General features: G+C 40.3%; 1 protein-coding gene across 3 annotated transcripts in view; it reads left to right on the top strand.

The window, feature by feature from the left end:
- Positions 1-20,300, top strand: part of MYOCD (myocardin) — a 165,217-nt gene that overhangs the window by 12,275 nt on the left and 132,642 nt on the right. Inside the window, exon 2 of one of the 3 annotated variants that reach the window (XM_067463812.1) lies at positions 13,826-14,059. In XM_067463812.1, the coding sequence (XP_067319913.1) occupies positions 13,945-14,059 (115 nt within the window). In that variant the 5' untranslated portion in view covers positions 13,826-13,944. Of the gene's footprint in view, positions 1-13,825; positions 14,060-20,300 lie in introns of those variants that run through there. The other 2 variants (XM_067463814.1, XM_067463813.1) reach the window with 2 other exon arrangements.

Genomic DNA, 20,300 nt, shown 5'->3' with positions numbered 1-20,300 from the left:
TAAGGGAGATGGACGAATTGACTTTTCTTTTGAGGAAAAATACCGGAAACCCGATAAAGAAGACTGATTGGACACTTTTTGATAACTACGAAAAGGAAAGAAAAAGGCAAACAGTAGATAATTGAATGGAAAGCAACAGAATCATTTTGGAGACGCAACACCTGATGAGGAGATGGAAGTCAAACTTTTTTTATCTTTTTTATAATAGACCTTTTTTTTCTTAATAATTTTTCATATTTCATATTTTTTATATTTTTTTTATATATATTTTATATATATATATATTTTCTTTTTCCTTTTTTTTTCTTTTTTCTTTTTATCTATAACTTTCCTACTGTTCTGTCTTCTTTGAATGTTCCCCCTCTTTCGTTGTAGTTGAAAATACCCTAATAAAAATTATTCAAGAGTTTTGTCTTATAGTGTCTTCTCCTTTCATGTACAGAATCCCTTTTTAACCAGTAAGGATAGAATAGTATCCTCCTCCAATATCTTGCTGATGCCTTCTAGCTTTGTGTTGTCAATGGGTTTCATGGCCGGAATCATTGGGTTACTGTGAGTTTTCCTTTAAAAAGAATCTCAAGACCTGGCTCTGCCGTTGCGCTTTTGGAGAGTAGTCACATAATCTTCAGCTATTGCTCCCCTCAACGTTCTTGTCCTAGGAGTACACCCCCCTTATATGAAGGTATGTCTATCACCCTGTCTCTCGATGAGTTCTCCCTTGCAAATAATTCTGCTCCTTTATCTCACCCTGAGTTTTTAAATCATTTTATGTACACATGGCCCACTCACTGTCATTATGTTTGGTTTACTGCTTTTTATGTTTTGTGCATATTGCTTATTATATTTATATGTTCTGTACTTTACTGCAATATTGTTTATTTTATTGTAATTTGTATTTTACTGTATTGTAATTTGTTGTTTAGGCTTGACCTCATGTGAGCCGCCCCGAGTTGGGGGAGATGGTGGCGGGGTACAAATAAAGATTATTATTATTATTATTATTATTATTATTATTATTATTATTATTATTATTTTCCAGGCTGTATGGCCACGGTCCAGAAGCATTCTCTCCTGACATTTTCCCCACATCTATGGCAGGCATACTCAAACATTGTGAGGTCTGTTGGTAACTAGGCAAGTGGAGCCTGTGGTGTTTTGGAACTCCTCACTTAATGTGACTATGACACAGCAAGTAGATCTCTTCTTTTAGGAGTCTGTATTGGTTTTCTCTACTAGTGCCAAGTGACCAAAAAAAAATTACATAGAGGGAGGATAAAAGGTTCAATCTGTTTGACCTAAATGTAAAAATGTAACTTAGAATGAGGCAACATGGTGACAATAACAAAGTAAAATACACTGTCTGTATACATACGAAGACCGAAAAAGCTTCCTTGGAACTGATCTGTAGAGTATCCCACTTTATCCACAGCACAGTAACACACTGTTTTCATTGAACATGAAAACATTGAAATGATTTACAAAGTCACTGAGGCAAAGAACCAAACATGTCCATGCGCTTATGTACCTTGGGGGCTGAATCATTATTGGCTGTCATTCGAAGTCTGTTTTTATTTATAAGCTTACCACTAATGGTGTGCTGAGCACTAGGACTTTAGAGATGCTCATTGCCCTGACTATGAAGCAAAGAAGACAGAAATGCAACTATTCTGTAACTTGCTATGGTGATGGGGGTAATTACTGAAATTCTGATTGCCCAGTTGTTTGAATGTTCCTGAACAATACTAGTATGTAGTATGTAGAAACATTTCTAATCCATAGAATGTTCACATTAGATACCTTCTCAGATTGATATTAAATGGTAAAACAGCCTACTTTGCACAAACACAGTACTTGGTATTTTTGTATTAAAACTACAAGAATCCCCAGCCAACGTTGTCTGGAGGGTTCTTGGAGTTGAAATTTAAAATGACTTCCTAAGTATAGCACCCATATCTTAGGCGATCCCTCATTTTCTGAGGATGATTGTCTTCCAATATTCTTGTGGGTCCGTATGTGGCTGTGGAGCCCTATTCTTGCTCTGCATCTTCTTCCGCAGTGAGGGCATTGGTTTCCAGGTGGAAGGCGGTCTCGGCCGGGGTTGGCTTGATGCGCCTATATATCCTCTAGTTAGCTAGTAACATCTTTACATAATCATCTGTGGTTGCCAACTTGTGCTCCTCATCCCTCACCACTGGTTAAGGCTGCCGATTTTTTTTTGAGCATGATTTTAAGTTTTGGCTTTAGCCATTGACATTCTTTAACCTTTCTCTATATGGGCCACAAATCCGATCACTTCCAACCAGCGTAGCCAACAGTAAAGGCTGATGGAAGTTTCAGTTCAGTTTCTATCATTCTGAAGAAGTTGTTTGGGTGCAACTTGTCTGAAGGATTGCTATATTTTGTACACCCTTGTTTGTGCATTCCAGACAGTATCCAAGAGCCTACTCCATGGACTCTTCCTTTTTTGTGTGGCAAAAGCATTGTATAAATAAATTAGTATAAAACTGATAAAATAGAGGGAATGCAAGTGGCTAAATAATTTTAGACCAAAACCAGGCAAAGGCGACCTCATTGTCTGAGGCTTGAAACAGTTCTTCTTCTGTGCATGAGGCAGGGAATTGTGGACAAGTATACAGATGCTAAGTTTTTTGTTCTGCTCCACAGTCACACAAGGTGGAGGATTCTTCTGGTAGTGCCATTTCGCCAGGTTGTCTTTTGATCAACCAACACCCTTTCTGAGTCTGTTCAGGGACTTCCACATTGCCCATTCCTGGTTTGCCCGTGGAGGAAGGTCCTCATGGGGGCCATCCAGGTGGAATTGCCTGATTTTTCTGCCCAGATGGATATTCTTGCTGTTGCAGAAGGAACATTAAGAAGAGTGGTGGTTCTCATGAAACTTTTGCTTGATTTGAGTCTACTGGGAGGAGGCTGCTAGCCATGCAGAGGATGACTTTCACAGTGTTCAACCTTATTTCTCTCACAGTTGGCAGCAACTGCCCATCGCACATCGGGGGCGGGGGTGGGCAGGCGATACCAGCTAGCTTATAGAGTCTATCAGCAAGTGTAGGTTTGAGACATCCTGCGATTATCCTACATGTTTTGTTCAGTGCTATGTTCACCTGCTTCATGTGGGCAGACTTATGCCAAACAGGGCAGGCACACTCAGCAGTTGAATAAGACAAGGTCAGGGCTGATGTTCTCATTAATTTTGGGCCTGCACCCCATGCACTACCAGCAAGTTTCAGCAGGATGTTATTAAGTGCTGCTACTTTGTGCTTGGTGTTCATATAGTGTTTCCTAAATGTTAGTGTTCGATCTAAGGTAATGCCTATATATTTGGGATGGTAGTCAAGCTCTTGTCCTTCCCAGGTAACTTTCAATTTCCTGTTGGCTTCTAGGTTACGTAGATGGAAAGCACACACTTGTATCTTGGCAGGGTTAGGCTTCAGGTTTTTATCTTTTATCTTTTACCTTTCAGGGCATTATTAAGTTGATTTTCAACTGTTTCAAAATCGTTTGCTTGTGTTGTTAGGCAAGGCCATCAACATATTTGTGAGTGGTGGCTGTGGCTGATCATTAGTAAAGATGTTAAACAAGATTGGTGCAAGACTTGAGGAAAACCATTCTTTTGCTTCCTCCATCTACTACCCAAAAGCATTACTTTACAACATGGACCCTTCCTAAAAATGCTAAAGTGATGGTTACCAGGGCTAGGTTTTACTAGTGATGTTATGCTTCCCCCCCCCCCCCCAACTCCCCCCACCCAAAAAAAATCTCCTGGAAATCAATGTGACTTCTCACTAATCATTTTTTCATTCCTCTTGAGGCACTTCTATTTCATCCTCCCATCATATTAATTGCTGTGGCATGGCTTAATATTTACACATTGCCCTTAAGGATGTGTGTGTATAGTGGCCTTGCTCTATCTGTAGGTACAAATATGAAAAAATTTAAATTATCAAATCTCACATTATTAAATGGTAACTCTGTAAATGCACATACTTCACCATGTCTACATGCACATCATTGCTATATACTTATATGGGGCACTATGTTTTGCAGGTGCTGGAAATCAATCATGGATCTAAATCCTATAGATCTGGAGAGTCTATTGCATTAGAAAGAAGATTTGGATTTTTTAAAACTTGGATTCCAGAAAGGAATATCATGCCTTGGGTAGCAGTTTAGAAATCTTTTAATATGTCATTTTAATAAATAAACAAATACTTTACAATATGAGGGCTTGCTCATTAAAGGAAACTCCAGTTGGGTAAAATACTGAGATTGAATACATCTGAGTCACAGTGGGCTACAGCTTTTCTATCTTTTGCTATAATTTTTGATTTTATTATAATAGGCATGCCCTGTTTGAGCTAAAAACAGTCATTTTTCCCCATGTGCTATAGAACAAAGACAGTTAGCTAGAAGTGTACTTAGCCTGTTGTAAGCATATGCAAAAGACATAAGCAGTGTTCTTAGAAAAGGACTACGTCCCATAGGGAAAGCTATCTGCTTAACAGAAAGATTGGTCACTCTATTTCCAGACTTTCTGGTGCTTTCTGAATCTTTTCCATTATTTTATTAATCAGGTTTGTCATTGTGGCTTTTGTTTCTTCCTTTCCTCCTGGCCCAGTGTAGGCTTGATTTGCATTAATTTTCCGTTTCAAGTCTCTGCCATGTTTTTCTTCTTTTCCTTTCCTTTCTTTTAAAAAATACTTTTGTTGTAGTAAAACAAAAAACCTACTAAAACAAATGAGCAGCTAAGCAGAGAAGCAACCAGAAAAGAACTGTTAAGCTCTGAGGATGCCTCTTTGGGTCCCAAAGGTGAGAAGCGCTAGACTGATGATCCCTAATTTTCTTATTCCAGTGGGTGAAGGTAGAGACGGACTCTGGAGACAGAATGTCACTTACAGTTGGTGCACACACAGATAATTATATATGTTGTGAGTAGAGTACAGTTTTCTGGGTTAGAGTGACCAGATGGCTAACTTGTGATCCAAGATATTGACTTGTGATCTGAGCTATTGTTGGACTGCTATTCACAATAACTCTAACTATTGTTATGTGATTTCAGCTCCCCTAATACTGTGAGTTCAGGGCCCAGAGTGTCAAGCTTCCAGAAGGCCAGATGAGACATAGACAGATTGAAAATAAAATCAAAGGCTTTGTTCCCAGTAGCCAGAGAGAGTGTCAGTGGAGTCAGCACTCCAAAGAACTGATATACCACTATAGCAAATGTATAGGCATAGCTATTGCATTTTGACAGCTATTCAAGACTATTGTGCTAGCTTCTGATTGGTTCAGAAAGTGTCTGGCTGCGCGCTGGTAGGTTTATTTTGAAGTTTGTGTCTGTTTATCAATCCACCCCTGAGAAGGGCATGATCACAAAGGAAGTGTTGTGGCAAGTGATAATAGGCTGAAATGGGTCTTGATATGTCAGCTCCAGTTAATACAATGGATGCCAGACCATAAAGACAAAAGGGTGCTTAGGAAATTGGCCATTTCAGTGGAAGCCCCATAGAGAATTCCAGTTTGGTAACAGAGATGAGGAAGTGTTCCCAGGAACAACTCAGATCATACCAGGGCGAGACAGTAAAAGACCCAGAGGCTCTTACACAAACCTATTGTGTGCCCCCTGAGTCTTCCCAGTGCTTTGTGAGGGGATTATGACAATTATGAGATTACATCCTGCAGTCTGAAGTGTGGTGGGGCAACATTCTAGGGATATTCATGAAAGGTTATTACAGGATAAGTGGAAAGGTCAATACAAAAAGAAAGGTCAATATGAAAAGAAAATACTATTTTTGTGAAGAAAATGCTGTTTTCTGTCCATAAATTGCCAGATATGAATCTTGCAAAGAATAAGTCTCAAACCACGAAGTCTGACATCATTCTACGTTTCTTATCATCATGGTTTCCAGACACTTGAAAAACCATTTTTCTGAACATTGTTAATGTTCTTTGTATTTCTATGCCATTGTTGTAGTAAGTCACAAAATAAGGTATTTTCTGTAAACTTCTAATTGAATGAATAGATCATGAAGGAAAATGGGGAAAGGAACATGGAAGTAGACCTAAATTACATACAGACATTCCTCAGTTAACAAAGTCTCTGATGAAGAAGCTTCTTGTTATAAGACCTTTTTATTTCTTTTCTTCCTCCTCCTCCTCCTCCTCCTCCTCCTCCTCCTCCTCCTCCTCCTCCTCCTCCTCCTCCTCTTAGCTGGAATATTATTATTAACAATGGCACTGGGGAAATAGTGAAAGAAAGGTAGAAAAATGCAGATGTTCAATATCAACCTGCAGCAGTGTGTATGCAGCAAACCAAACAATAAAGTTTAACCGGGGAAAGAATGCAATTGTACTCCCGTTGATCCTAGTATACGTGAAGTGTCTGCCTACAACAAACATAGGAACCTACCTATTCCTTCCATGCTATTTATGGCTTTGGTACCAAATTTTCTGATAAAGAAGTAATGACCAGAAACACGTCTACTTGCTTTAGTGAGGGATACTTGTAATATATTTTAAATTAAGATGTTAATAAACAACTTTTCAGAAATTGATTTTTAAAAAAATTAAAAGAATTCAAATAATTATTTAAAGCAGAAGGGATTCAGTAAACCAAATGTGGAATATAATAGTCTGGACACAAGGAATCCAAGACTCTATATTAGAAAAACCCTAGGATTGTACATAAAATAAAAGATAAACAAATCTTCTAGTAGTCAGGGAGGAGTCTTTGTGCTCCTTTCACTTTGGTCTCCTTTATAGCTAGCCATCACAATATAAATGATTGTCTTAGTTCATTTTCTTCCAAATAAAAAAAGAGAGCAAATTAATTCGAATATCAGGTTGTCATTTTAGATGCAGAGTTTTATACAGCTCTGGGTGCATTTAGACAGCCCAGCCTCTTATGGTTGCTTGATGTGTAAATGGTTTGAGATACAGCCAACTTTACTGTAGCTTTTATATCTTCCATTGTGTCAAGAGGATGGTAAAAGTCAGTGTTGACCAGAGCCAACTGTGTTTGGATGTGAATGCTGCTGCTCTTTGTGTTTATAAAAAACCGACATGTAACAGTATGAAGAATTGGTTTTTCTGTGTGAGTAATCCAGGACTAGCATATTTCTAAAGTCTTGAAATAACCTAGTTTTGACTTCTACAAAGAGAGCAATTTAGTCTGAAAAATGTTGAACCAAGAACATTGTGTGTGTGTGTGTGTGTAGGTATCTTGTTCTGTGGAATGCAAATAGATCTGGCTGTATTTTAACAGAATCTGGACCTTTGGAAGTTGAAGCTTACAGGAACTGCATTTCCTGGTTGTAACAGCATTGTATCTTGTCATGACACTTTCACAAGAAGTATTTGGTGACTGTTTTAGTAATGGAGCAGGTATGGAAGTTTGAACAAGTACTGAATGACAAGGTGAAGCCATTTAGATAGCAGAAAGGGTCACAACTGGTCCAGCTCTAATCAGTCAGACATTTTTAGCTGTCTTTTTCCCCATGCTGCTGGAGAAATCATCACAAGCCATTTGTTCTTTGGCAGCACTTGGCGAGGTGGGTAGGCCACCTCTCTGGGGCACAGAAAGAATCTGCAACTCTATGGGAAAATGGGCTATAACCTTCACAGAGTGGTCTGCTGCAAGGAGGAGGTGCTAAGGAGCTTAATGGACACAAACTTCCAAGACAGATTATGAAGTACCGAGGATCAACTGATAACCCGCACATTCCACAACCGCTCTAGAAAAATTTGCCACAAGGGGTGCCATTATTTTAAAAGAGACTGAACTCTAGATATTGATTTGTTTTCTCCCTTATCATCTCCAGCTGGTCATCTTTTGGAGCCTTGTTGTCTGTGGGGAAACTGCATCTGGGCTAGCCTGTGTTTCAAGAGAATCTGGGAGCATCCTTACTGACTGCTACATTGTAAACAGCAGCGCGCGCACCCAAAAAGTATAAATACCCAAGTGTTTTATCAGCAACATTCTTTCAAGCAGAATCTCAGGAATACAAACATGCCGCAATAAACATGCAAGGAATGTGATAAGTCACATCGATGTGGTGTGCTCTCTTTTTCTCTTTTCCTCCTGGTTTTTCTCTTCCAGTTTTTAAAAGTTTTATGGCAGACTATGATTGCTTAACAGCGACTCACCAGGCAATAGCAGGAGACTTATTTACTTCCACATCTTGAAAGCCTGCTAAGACAAATAGGAAAAAATGGAGACAAGCAGATGAAGCAGCCTTCTCAATTTACCCTGTAGTTGTTTCCACCAGGCAAAAAGAGAAAGATAAGAGATAGATACAAGAAAGCATATGCAGGGCCCAGCCAAAATAAATCACCAAAGTCCCACTAATTTTAGAGAGTAATGTTTAACTACATGCATTACACTTCCTGTAAAATTAGTTGTTGGACTTAACTTTGGCTGTGCCTCATAAATGTAAATGGTTTCTGTTAAAAAGCCAAGCATTGATTTGGCTCCTCTGGGGCTGTTCTGACAGCAGCAAACTAGTCTCACACTGGGCATGTTCTGTTCATAACAGTAACATAATCTTTTGGTTGACCAAATCTTGCAGCACAGTCGTGTGCGTGTCTGCTTAGTTCAAAGGAGGCAACATCAAGGTAAGTATACAGTCAACCTCTATAACCATGGATTCTAACACTTATGGCAAGGATGTCGAACTCATTTTCATTGAGGGCCACATCAACTTAGGGTTGCCTTCAAAGGGCTGCTAAATCCATGGACAGAGAATGGATACAAAAGGTCAACTCTCTCTCTTTCTCTCTCCCCCCCCCCCCCCCATACACACACAAAAACACACACGTAGTGGTTGGTGCTCTTTAGTGTTTAGATGTTATTGAACAACTCTACTCACTTTTGATTATCTGCCATGCAGCTTTGAGATAATGGGAATTTCAATCCAACAGCACTTGTGGCTCTGAGATTGGGGAACGGTTTAAAGGACATTTCAAAGTCAGACATCATATCTAAAAGTCTTGTATCTAAATTCAAACCCCACTTTACAGACTAAACAGAGCAAACTGCAGCCTTCCAGGTGTTACTGTATCACAATTCCCATCAGGTCTAATCATGATGTTTAATGATGATGAAGACAGGAGTTGTTGCCCAGCATCTGGTGGGCCTTATAAAATTATTCTGCCCATTTGACACATGTGATCTGTGACTTTTTAAAACCATCCAAAACAAACCTTGATTTTGTTACTTTATAAACAAGATACCACTTTACTACACCTTCTCAGTCCTTCAACCTGGTACAGGTGCTAGAGAAAGAGAGAAAAAGAGAAAGTCAAACATCATATATTCTTTCTGTGTTTCTCTTCCTTCTCCAACACCACCTCTTCTCCTTTTTCCTGCTTTCTCTTTCATACACATACATGTACTCATGTTCACAGCCATAGCACTATCCTAGGAGTAAATGTCACAAGCCTTTTATTAAAAGGCCAAATAAATAATTAAAAATACTGTCTTGAAAAAAGCGCTCTAATTGAGAAACCTGCACCCCAGATTCCACATTCCCAGAAGAGGTTGTCCTGACTGGAAGTGGAGATGTTCACTACATTTCCAACAGCTCTTGAGATAGTCAAGGAATAGGGTGTCTAGCTTTTCCACTCTGAAATTTGAAATATTCCTGATTATGTTACAAACATCTGGACAATTACAGTACTAATTGTAAATATTCCTGGTTTGTTTCTGGAGGAAGTGAGTATTTAGACTTTAAATCTACAAACAGAAGTGTATTGTCTTCCTCTACCCTTAAGTCTTTTCAACCAAATGCCATAACTGGACTACATTTTCCAAAGACCATATTTTTCAAATGAGCCTGCAGTGCATACTTCATGATTGCAGCTACATTTGTTTTTTTTTTAATGCATGCATTTATCAGTATTGTTGCCTCACCACTTCCAAATTGCTCGGGAAGTTTCCACTGCAAGAACTGACAAACAGAGAAAGTTTCAGCACAGAGAAGTTTTGCAGGAATTCCAAGAATTGACATTAATAAAGTCTGCCTCAATCTGATCCATCCCAGAGACTGGTCAGTTATTACCTCCCTATGTCTACTAGCCTGTATTAGCCAAAAAAAAGTAAGGAAAGAAAGTAAGGAAAGAAAGAAAGAAAGAAAAGAAAAGAAAAGTTGTGTCATAAAACAATGCACTACTATGAATTGTTTATTGGAAGTAGGCACCACTAGGTTCAGTTACATTTACTTATAACTAAAGAATCAGGGGGTGTGCATTTGGAAATGTGAAATGTTTGAATTTGGATTTGAACTGTGCACAGGCAAATTGCACATTGTATCCATTTTAGGCAATATAATAATAATTTTATCTTTTTAAACTAAAAAGTGAATTGTGCAAGGCACTTGTCTCTGATACACAACATGCTTTGTTCCTATTTACTTCAGCATTCCTTGAGTACTAACAACAGGACATGAGACAACAGCCAAGGCATAGGACAAGTCAGCCTTTGAACCATGTGGTATTTCTCCTTCACTATTTGGTGATACAATTTAAGTCTCATTGAAATCTAGTTATTGTAAAAAGGAATTAATCACAAGAATCTTTGGAACTTGGAAATTCCAAACTTTGGCCAACCCAAGTTAGACCAAACATAAAATGATTTATTTTTAAAATGCACAATTGCCCATTCTGTCCTCCCTCCTTCTCGTGGCTTGGAAATAGATAAAGCCTGACCAGCAGTAGTAGAGCTAGTAAGTTTTTCATCTGTTGTGAGAAAAGCTTCCCAAGTAATCTATTTATTTCTAAAATAATTTATATCTTTATGTGTACAATCAATATCTGGGTGCATAAAACATAGGGGGGGGGGGGAGACAACGGGTTTTTTTAATTAAAAAAACACACAATTGGGAGAAATAGATAATTTGGCTCATCATATACAGTGGAACCTCTATTAAGTGTCCCAATTTAAAAGTGCTTTCAGTTCAGAGCTGTCGCTTGGCCCTGGTTTTGCTTTGACATAAGAGCAACATTTTGAGTTAAGAGCTAGCACCAGAGGGAGCTCTAGTGTGAGATTGCAGGGCTTTATGGCTTCAAGGGAGCTGCCTCTTTGCCTTGTGCTCTTGTCTGCTTTGGGAGATTGCTGTCCACTTTGCTCTTGTCCTCTTTGAGGAACTTTGGGTTACTTGATTTTGTGTGGGTTTTATTCCTGGTATGTTTGGCTTCTTGAAGAGAGAGAGAGAGCAAAAGAGGGAGGGAGGCTGGAATGAGTCCAGCATGAAGAAAATATTCTTCTGCCTCTTCACTTTGTGCTACTACCATTTTAAAGCTGATATTTCTTTTTTTATTGTTCCATATGAATGTGCATTTATATATTATTTATTTATAAAGTACATTCTTTTAAAATTTAGAAACACGTAACAAAATGGGAGGGGACGGAATGGATTAATAGCACTTCAGTGGGAAAATAGCTTTGAGATAAGAGTGTTTTGAGTTAAGAGCTCAGTCACGGAACAAATTGAACTCTAAAGTCAAGGTACCACTCTATATGCATGTGTGTACACACACACTCATATATAGAAATGTATAGATATAAATTAAATTTTCATATTTTAAAAAAACAATTACACAAAACTACACACATGCATATATACATGGACCAATGCAATATTACCTAACATTTACACAGTACTTATATTTGACTTCGTTCTTCCCTCCTCTCAGCTCTCCTGTTATGCTGCCTTCCCATCCTTTGGGCTGGGGACGTCATACACAGTCCTGTGCTTCCCCCCATTACATTATTTTTCTATTCTAACATTTGCCTACTATTTCTATTGCATCGTTTTTCTTTGTATTTTCTTTTGCATGTACAGCACATCTTACCATCTTGTTTGACCTCTCTCTCACACACACACACTCTGTCTTAATGAGACATTGAGTTTGAGATAGCCTGAGCTTGAAATTTTACTTTTTTAAAATAATTTGTAACAGTTGTATTTCAGTAGGCTGCTGTAAGTTTTCCGGACTGTATGGCCATGTTCCAGAAACATTCTGAAATGCTTATGTTTTTCAAAAACACATTAAGTGTTTCGTTGCTCTGATTGTTAACCAAATCATTGTGTTTTACTTTTTAAAAATACCAGCTAAATGCAACATCCCACTTGTCTTCATCCCTACTTTCACAAAAGAATACAAAGCACAGCACAAGTTAGCACTTGTACCATGTGATATTCCTCCTTTGTTACTTAATGAGCTCACAAAGCCCATTTACTATGAAAGTAACCAAAATGTGTGTTGCCAAAAGAGTAAAGTTATACCTCCAATTTTGGCAAAAAAAGAATTAATTTCAAATAGTAATTAGTTGCTTCCAAATGTCTAGAGAGCCTTGCTTTATATTTGGAAGGTCTGCACATGGCTAAAGTTGTATGTACGACATTAGAATACTTCCTTCCTTGACCATGTCAGTTTGCCTGTGCTATGATGGGTTGCTCTTCTTACCTTTCCGCTCTTAATTGGGGCTGTGGTAGAGGAACAGATTTTCTTTTCTTTTCAGTGTTTCAAATATTTATTGCTCCTCTGTACGTCTTGGTATTAAGCAGAATCAGAAACCCTGCCGCAGAGTTGTCTGAAACTTTTACTCAACAGATTTCATCTTGCTTGGAAGAGTCCATGTAAAGCTACCATTGTAATGAGACTTTATGGGCCTTGATATTTATAGGCAGAGAAGAGACAGGACACGTCCTGTTCTGTGTATAGTCTTGCAATTTATATGTTGGCAGCAGCATATGATGGGAGATGGGTTCTGAGGCTCACAAGTATGCTTAAGCTTTGTAAATATGTTAAGTTCAAGTTGAAGTGAGGGAACAGTGTGGAATGTTTAGAGGCCAAATCTGACATGGGGGGAAAGGGGGGCAGGAAGGGAGGGAGGGGACCCAACAGGCCAGGGCTAATTGAGTGTATTGTGAAAGCAGGCAGTCTCTGAGGGCATAATGTGACCCATAGGGCTTTCAGTGAAGGATGCTGCTGCCGTTAGTGAAAATTAAAATGTTGCACATGCTCCAGTGTTCAGAATGAGCATTCAGAAAGGCTTCAGGAGCAAAACCAATGCTGGTGGTCTCTGAGCTCCGACACTGCCTTGCTGGCTCTCGTCCGCTATTTCTCACAAACATAAATAATCATAATCCATATAAAACTGTCATATCGGTACAGCACAGACGTCACCAAAGCCCTTAGCCTAATTCATCAAAGATTTAATGTCCAGATGCACAAAGTTACTTTTTTTATAATTCTTTTTTGGTAAGCAGATGCAGTTTCCTGGATTGTCCTGTCATCACCGACAACTTTCCATTGGAAAGATGCATCACATCAAGAGCTCCAAAATGCTAAGAAAGATGAATATTTGAAAACCAAGAATAAACAGTTATTGCTAGTGCTTTGTTGCTTATTAATTACAAAACACAGAGAGGATTTTGGATGTTATGGATACAGCTGTGGAAGAAATGCCATACTCCATGCAAAAATTATAGTTGGGGAATCTTAACCATGGCGAGGACTGGTTTTGACAAGTAGCTCAGCAGAACCACGGAGAGAAATTAAAAGTTTTGTTTCACAAAACCAGTTAGCTGTGCCACATATGACTAGTGAAAATGAGTCTGTGTTCCTCTTTTTAACAAGCCCAGTGTTATCCCTTTTAACATATACCAACATGTACTACCTTTGGCCCAAGTTTGTAACATTGAGTGGTTCTAACAACTTGTCCTTAAAGACCATATGGTTGCTTTTATGTATCTTGTGTTTCTTTCCTTCCAGTGACATACCAAGTGACATATGACTTTTCTTCTTACAGCTTTTTCTCAGTCCTTGGGAAACATTGAACTTTCAAAGCAGAGGAAAGGGAGCTTGACAGAGTCCCTTCCAGCCTGGTGATGTATGGTGTGATTCAACAGGAGCTTTTGGACCAGAAAAATGAATCCCATGGGAATTGCAGAAGTGTTGCACGAGGGCAGCGTTTCCAGTGAAGTGAGGAATGTCACTATCCAGGCATGTGTCCAGGCCCCTGCATTTGCTGAGAAGAAAAATGGTGAGTCCTGTCCTTAACAGATTAGAGTGAAGGAGGGAGAGGGTGAGAATGCATATTGTTGTAAATTGTGTTATAAACAAAAATATGATGTTACTTTTGGGTATACTAGGATGGTTGAGATATTACTTCATCCTTTGGATGATGCCATTCTGTGAAGATGGAATTAGTGAAGATGGAAGCCCTGCACATCCCGTGCTGGTGATTCAGAGAATGGGAGAATGCAGCCAGAATGCGTTCTCGTCTTCAGTTATAACTATGAGATTTCCTGAACATATAAAGAACAATGAAATAGGAAGAGAGTTAAAAGAATAAAGGAATTGGACAAAACCATACTCTATCAACTTCTGGCTAACTTTTATTCGCAGGAGGATACCCATGTGGACAGAAATCATAGATGTAGCTCTATATGCAGTTGTTACTACCAAATACCCATTAAATAAATGAAGCTTTTATACATGTTGATTCCTTTGATTTAATGGGTTTACACTATTTGACAATAACAATTTGGGCCATAGATGATAATTGAGATAAAACCGTCCTGACTGACTATTGTCTGGAGAGAAAGAGAGATCTGAAATTGTGGGTAAGGATTTTATAATATTTGCTTTCTTGTCCATCTTGGATTTGGCACAAGGGTTAGGTATATCATAGAATCATAGAATCAAAGAGTTGGAAGAGACCTCATGGGCCATCCAGTCCAACCCCCTGCCAAGAAGCAGGAATATTGCATTCAAATCACCCCTGACAAATGGCCATCCAGCCTCTGCTTAAAAGCCTCCAAAGAAGGAGCCTCCACCACACTCCGGAGCAGAGAGTTCCACTGCTGAACGGCTCTCACAGTCAGGAAGTTCTTCCTAATGTTCAGATGGAATCTCCTCTCTTGTAGTTTGAAGCCATTGTTCCGCGTCCTAGTCTCCAAGGAAGCAGAAAACAAGCTTGCTCCCTCCTCCCTGTGGCTTCCTCTCACATATTTATACATGGCTATCATATCTCCTCTCAGCCTTCTCTTCTTCAGGCTAAATATGCCCAGTTCCCTAAGCCGCTCCTCATAGGGCTTGTTCTCCAGACCCTTGATCATTTTAGTCGCCCTCCTCTGGACACATTCCAGCTTGTCAATATCTCTCTTGAATTGTGGTGCCCAGAATTGGACACAATATTCCAGATGTGGTCTAACCAAAGCAGAATAGAGGGGTAGCATTACTTCCTTAGTTCTAGACACTATGCTCCTATTGATGCAGGCCAAAATCCCATTGGCTTTTTTTTGCCGCCGCATCACATTGTTGGCTCATGTTTAACTTGTTGTCCACGAGGACTCCAAGATCTTTTTCACACATACTGCTCTCGAGCCAGGCGTCACCCATTCTGTATCTTTGCATTTCATTTTTTCTGCCAAAGTGGAGTATCTTGCATTTGTCACTGTTGAACTTCATTTTGTTAGTTTTGGCCCATCTCTCTAATCTGTCAAGATCGTTTTGAATTCTGCTCCTGTCCTCTGGACTATTGGCTATCCCTCCCAATTTGGTGTCGTCTGCAAACTTGATGATCCTGCCTTCTAGCCCTTCATCTAAGTCGTTAATAAAGATGTTGAACAGGACTGGGCCCAGGACGGAACCCTGCGGCACTCCGCTCGTCACTTCTTTCCAAGATGAAGAGGAAGCATTAGTGAGCACTCTCTGTGTTCGTCCACTTAACCAATTACAGATCCACCTCACCGTAGTTTTGCCTAGCCCACATTGGACTAGTTTCCTTGCCAGAAGGTCATGGGGGACCTTGTCGAAGGCCTTACTGAAATCCAGGTACGCTACATCCAGGGCATTCCCCGCATCTACCCAGCTTGTAGCTCTATCGAAGAAAGAGATCAGATTAGTCTGGCATGACTTGTTTTTGATAAATCCATGTTGACTATTAGCGATGACTGCATTTGTTTCTAAGTGTTTGCAGACCGCTTCCTTAACAATCTTTTCCAGAATCTTGCCCGGTATTGACGTGAGGCTGACCGGACGGTAGTTGTTTGGGTCATCCTTTTTTCCCTTCTTGAAGATTGGGACCACATTGGCCCTCCTCCAATCTGCTGGAACTTCTCCCGTTCTCCAAGAACTCTCAAAGATGGTTGCCAATGGTTCCGAAATGACTTCCGCTAGTTCCTTCAATACTCTGGGGTGTAGTTGATCTGGCCCTGGGGACTTGAACTCATTAAGAGCGGCCAGGTATTCCTGGATGACTTCTTTCCCAATTTGGGGTTGGATGTCCTCCAATCCCTCATCCACTCCATCTTGCTGAGGTTGAAGACTCTCTTTTTGTGAGAAGACCGAGGCAAAGAAGGCATTAAGTAGTTCTGCCTTTTCCCTATCCCCTGTCAGCATTGCCCCATCTTCTCCTCGAAGAGGTCCTATCGCCTCCTTGTTTTTCCTTTTTCTACTGACATAAGAATAGAAGCCCTTTTTATTGTTTTTAATGTCCCTGGCAAGTCTGAGCTCGTTTTTTGCTTTAGCCTTGCGGACCTTTTCCCTACAGGTGTTGGCTATTTGTTTGAATTCTTCTTTGGTGATTTCTCCCTTTTTCCACTTCTTGTGCATGTCTCTTTTGTGTCTTAGCACAGTTAGAAGTTCTTTGGACATCCATTCTGGCTTCTTTGCACTTGTCCTATTTTTTCTCTTTGTTGGCACGGTTTGCAATTGCGCATTGAGTATTTCACTCTTGAGAAATTCCCATCCATCCGTAACTCCCTTGTCTTTTAGTATCTGTGTCCACGGAATGCTGCTCAGCGTTTCCTTCATTTTTTGGAAATCAGCTCTCCTAAAGTCCAAAATGTGGGTTTGACTTGTCTTAGTTTCGGCCTTCCTTTGTACCTCAAATTGCAGGAGCACATGGTCACTTGCCCCTAAGGATCCTACCACTTCGACCGCATCGATCAGGTCCTCCGCATTTGTTAGGATGAGATCAAGAGTAGCCAATCCCCTTGTTGCCTCTTCTACCTTCTGGACCATGAAATTGTCTGCAAGGCAAGCGAGGAATTTGTTGGACCTTGTACTCTTGGCCGAGTTTGTTTTCCAGCAAATATCGGGATAGTTGAAATCGCCCATGACTACTACATCTCTTCTCTGTGCCTGTTTGGTCAACTGTTGGCAGAAGACTTCATCAAGTTCTTCCTCCTGGCTTGGGGATCTGTAGTAGACGCCTACAACGACATCTTTTTGAGTCCCAGTTCCCTTGATTCTTATCCAGATGATTTCAAGCTGGTTTCCCAGATTGCTGTCTTGAAACTCTTCTGCAGCATAAGAGTTTTTGACATATAAGGCTACTCCGCCTCCTCTCCCCTTTGTTCGGTTTCTGTGAAAGAGGTTATACCCCTCGATATCTACATTCCAGCGATAGGAGTCATCCCACCAGGTTTCAGTGATCCCTATGATATCATATTTGTGGTGTTGTGCTAAAAGTTGGAGTTCGTCTTGTTTATTTCCCATGCTCTGTGCATTAGTGTAAAGACATGTGAGCCCCTGAGATCTTCCCTTGAGCTGTTTAATTGGGATTATTGTGCTTTTGGTACTTGGTTCTTGTTGTGTTTATGCAGCCCTCCGTTTAGCCTTCTGGCGATTCCCAGACATTATGGGTAAAGTAGTGTTCGCAAGGCTGTTGTCCCCCTCCCCCGGTGGACCTAGTTTAAAGTGCGTCTAATGAGGTTTGCGAGTCTGTGAGCAAAAAGGTGTTTTCCTACTTGTGTGAGATGCACCCCATCCCTTGCCAGTAGGCCATCCTCCTGGAAAAGCAGGCCATGTTCGAGGAAGCCAAAGCGTTCCTCCTGACACCATTTTCTAAGCCAGTCATTGACCTGTACTATTTTTCTGGCTCTTGTGGGTCCGTGTCTTACAACAGGGAGGAGGGATGAAAAGACCACCTGTACATTACATTCTTTTAGCTTTGCTCCTAGAGCTCGAAAATCGTTTGTGATCTTTTGAAACATATGTCTTGCAGTATCATTGGTTCCTACATGAATCAACATGAGGGGAGGACGGTGATAGGGCTTGAGGAGCCTGGTGAGCCTCTGAGTGATATGGTGTATTTTTGCCCCCGGTAGGCAGCATATTTCTCAAGCCATCCCATCTGGTCTGGAAATGACAGCTTCCGTTCCTCCAAGGAGGGAGTCGCCTACTACCAAGACCTGTTTACTTTCAGGAATGACAGGGCCCCTTTTGTGCAATGTAGTGTGTAGGTCTCCAGAAAAGTGATCCTGTTGGTGTGAATTGTGTAGGTGAAAAGTGTTGTCCTCCTCCTCGACATCCCCGGTGCATTCGTCAAGGACAATCCATTGAGATTCGTCCAAGAGCCTATGGTTCTCCTGTATGTGTTCCTGTTGCTCCTGGTCTATGGTTGGGGATGGTACACCTGCAGGATTGTGCAAGTGTGAATGTTGTGAAGTGTTGTCCCAGTCAGGGCTATCCCCTGCACACTGATCAAGGATGAGCCACTGATCAGTATCTAAGCCATTCTGGTCTTCCCCAATATGTTGTGTTTCTTGGTCAGGTGCTAGTTGTGTGAGAATTTGGAATCTATTGTGTAACTGCAGCTGAGCGGAAGTATTCTGAGGAGGCTTCCGGGTCCTATGTGTCCTTCTAAGGGTGACATTTCTCCAAGCCTGAGGGTTGTCCACATCTGAGGTGCTGTTCTGTTGAGCCTCCCCGTAATGTTGGTGTGATATGGGCTGCGTGTCGGCCAGTGTGGTGTGTGGTGTCTAAGAACAGCTCAAGTTTCTGAATGTCCTTAAGGGTCTTAATACGGTTCTCAAGTTGTCGTATCCTGTGTTCCATGCGAGTGATCTGTGTACACTTGGGGCAGATGTAATTGAGTAATTGTAGTGTGAAAAAGCTGAACATGCCACAGCTTGTGCATGAGACGGGAAGTTTTCGTGTTTGTTCCATCTGGAGGTTGCTAATGACCTCCTCTTGGTGTGTGTTTGATGTTGTCTGTATGCAGGGGTGAAAGTATAGGTTACTGAGTGTACGAGTATAAACACTGGTTTATATAGGATAACCAGGAAGCCCCGCCTCTCAAACAAAGCAGTTAATTTTTAAACTCAGGAAGCCCCTCCTCTCAAACAAAGCAGTTAATTTTTAAACTCAGGAAGCCCCTCCTCTCAAAGCAGTTAATTTTTAAACTCAGGAAGCCCCTCCTCTCAAACAATCAGGTGGTTCCGGATTTGGCAGTTGCTTTTGGACATCAGCTGGAGTTATGTGCCTCCTCTGGTTAAGGAAAAGGTTGTTTCTGCATTCCTAAAAAAAGTCCAAGCTGGATCTTGAAGTTAATAATAACTACATCTAGTTGTGTAATGAGATGATACTGGGCCAGATGCAAGGTGTACATACACTGTACAGCTTTGAGAGCCAGTGTGGTGAAGTGATTTGAGCATTGAACTTTTACTCTAGGGGCCAGGTTTAAAATTCATTTGCATTTCTTGCTGCCTTTTCTGATCCACAGTTTATTAAAATCTCTATTTTTAAAATCTAATCTTCCTGATTCTGAGATGCTTTGTTTACTTGCGAGCAAAAATGGTTCTATATTCATAAAATCTTAAGCACCAAGTATGTGTTTAGTATGTATAAATGTATGGCAGTTTAAGTGTGCACCAGAACTTAGTGCTTCCCTATACCACAACTAAGGAAGTAGATGTGTCCCTGACATTACTTTTTAAGAAATAGGTTCCTGCAGCACATAGAAGAATTGTTCAGTGTGTTTCAACAAACTTTTTGTTCAAAAGTAATGATATTCACAGGTTAAACAAAACCATAAGATCAGGTAAGCCTTACATAAGTAAACAAACATGCCATGAACCTTTCTAGAGATGAGTTGAAGGCTTCTTCCAAAATATATCCAGGGATTATTTTCTTTTGTCAGTCTCCATTTTTTCTTGCAAATGAATAAATGCATGCCTCCTTGTTTAACATGCTGATATAGTAGCAGACTTTATTCACCTTCATTTTTTTTCTGTTTTGCTGTTTTGTGGAGACAGCTGTTGTGGACTTTGCCTGCTGTAGGTAGTCACGAAGAGCTACAGTAGATTTTCATTCTTTCCCTAGTGCAAGTTTTATTACATTGTTTACTACAGTCTTGCTGAAAGAGTGTGTTTCTAACTGCCTCTAACTGTCCTTTCAGCTCTGATGCTGCTTTAAAAAGCTTCCACATAAACAGGAACATGGAGAAAGGATAAAATGATCTTGTAAAAAGGTATTTCTTTGTCAGAGTCTTT

Source organism: Anolis sagrei, chromosome 2 (assembly GCF_037176765.1).
Source record: "Anolis sagrei isolate rAnoSag1 chromosome 2, rAnoSag1.mat, whole genome shotgun sequence".
Classification (NCBI taxonomy): Eukaryota; Metazoa; Chordata; class Lepidosauria; order Squamata; family Dactyloidae; genus Anolis; species Anolis sagrei.
This window is presented reverse-complemented; position numbering and strand designations above follow the sequence as displayed.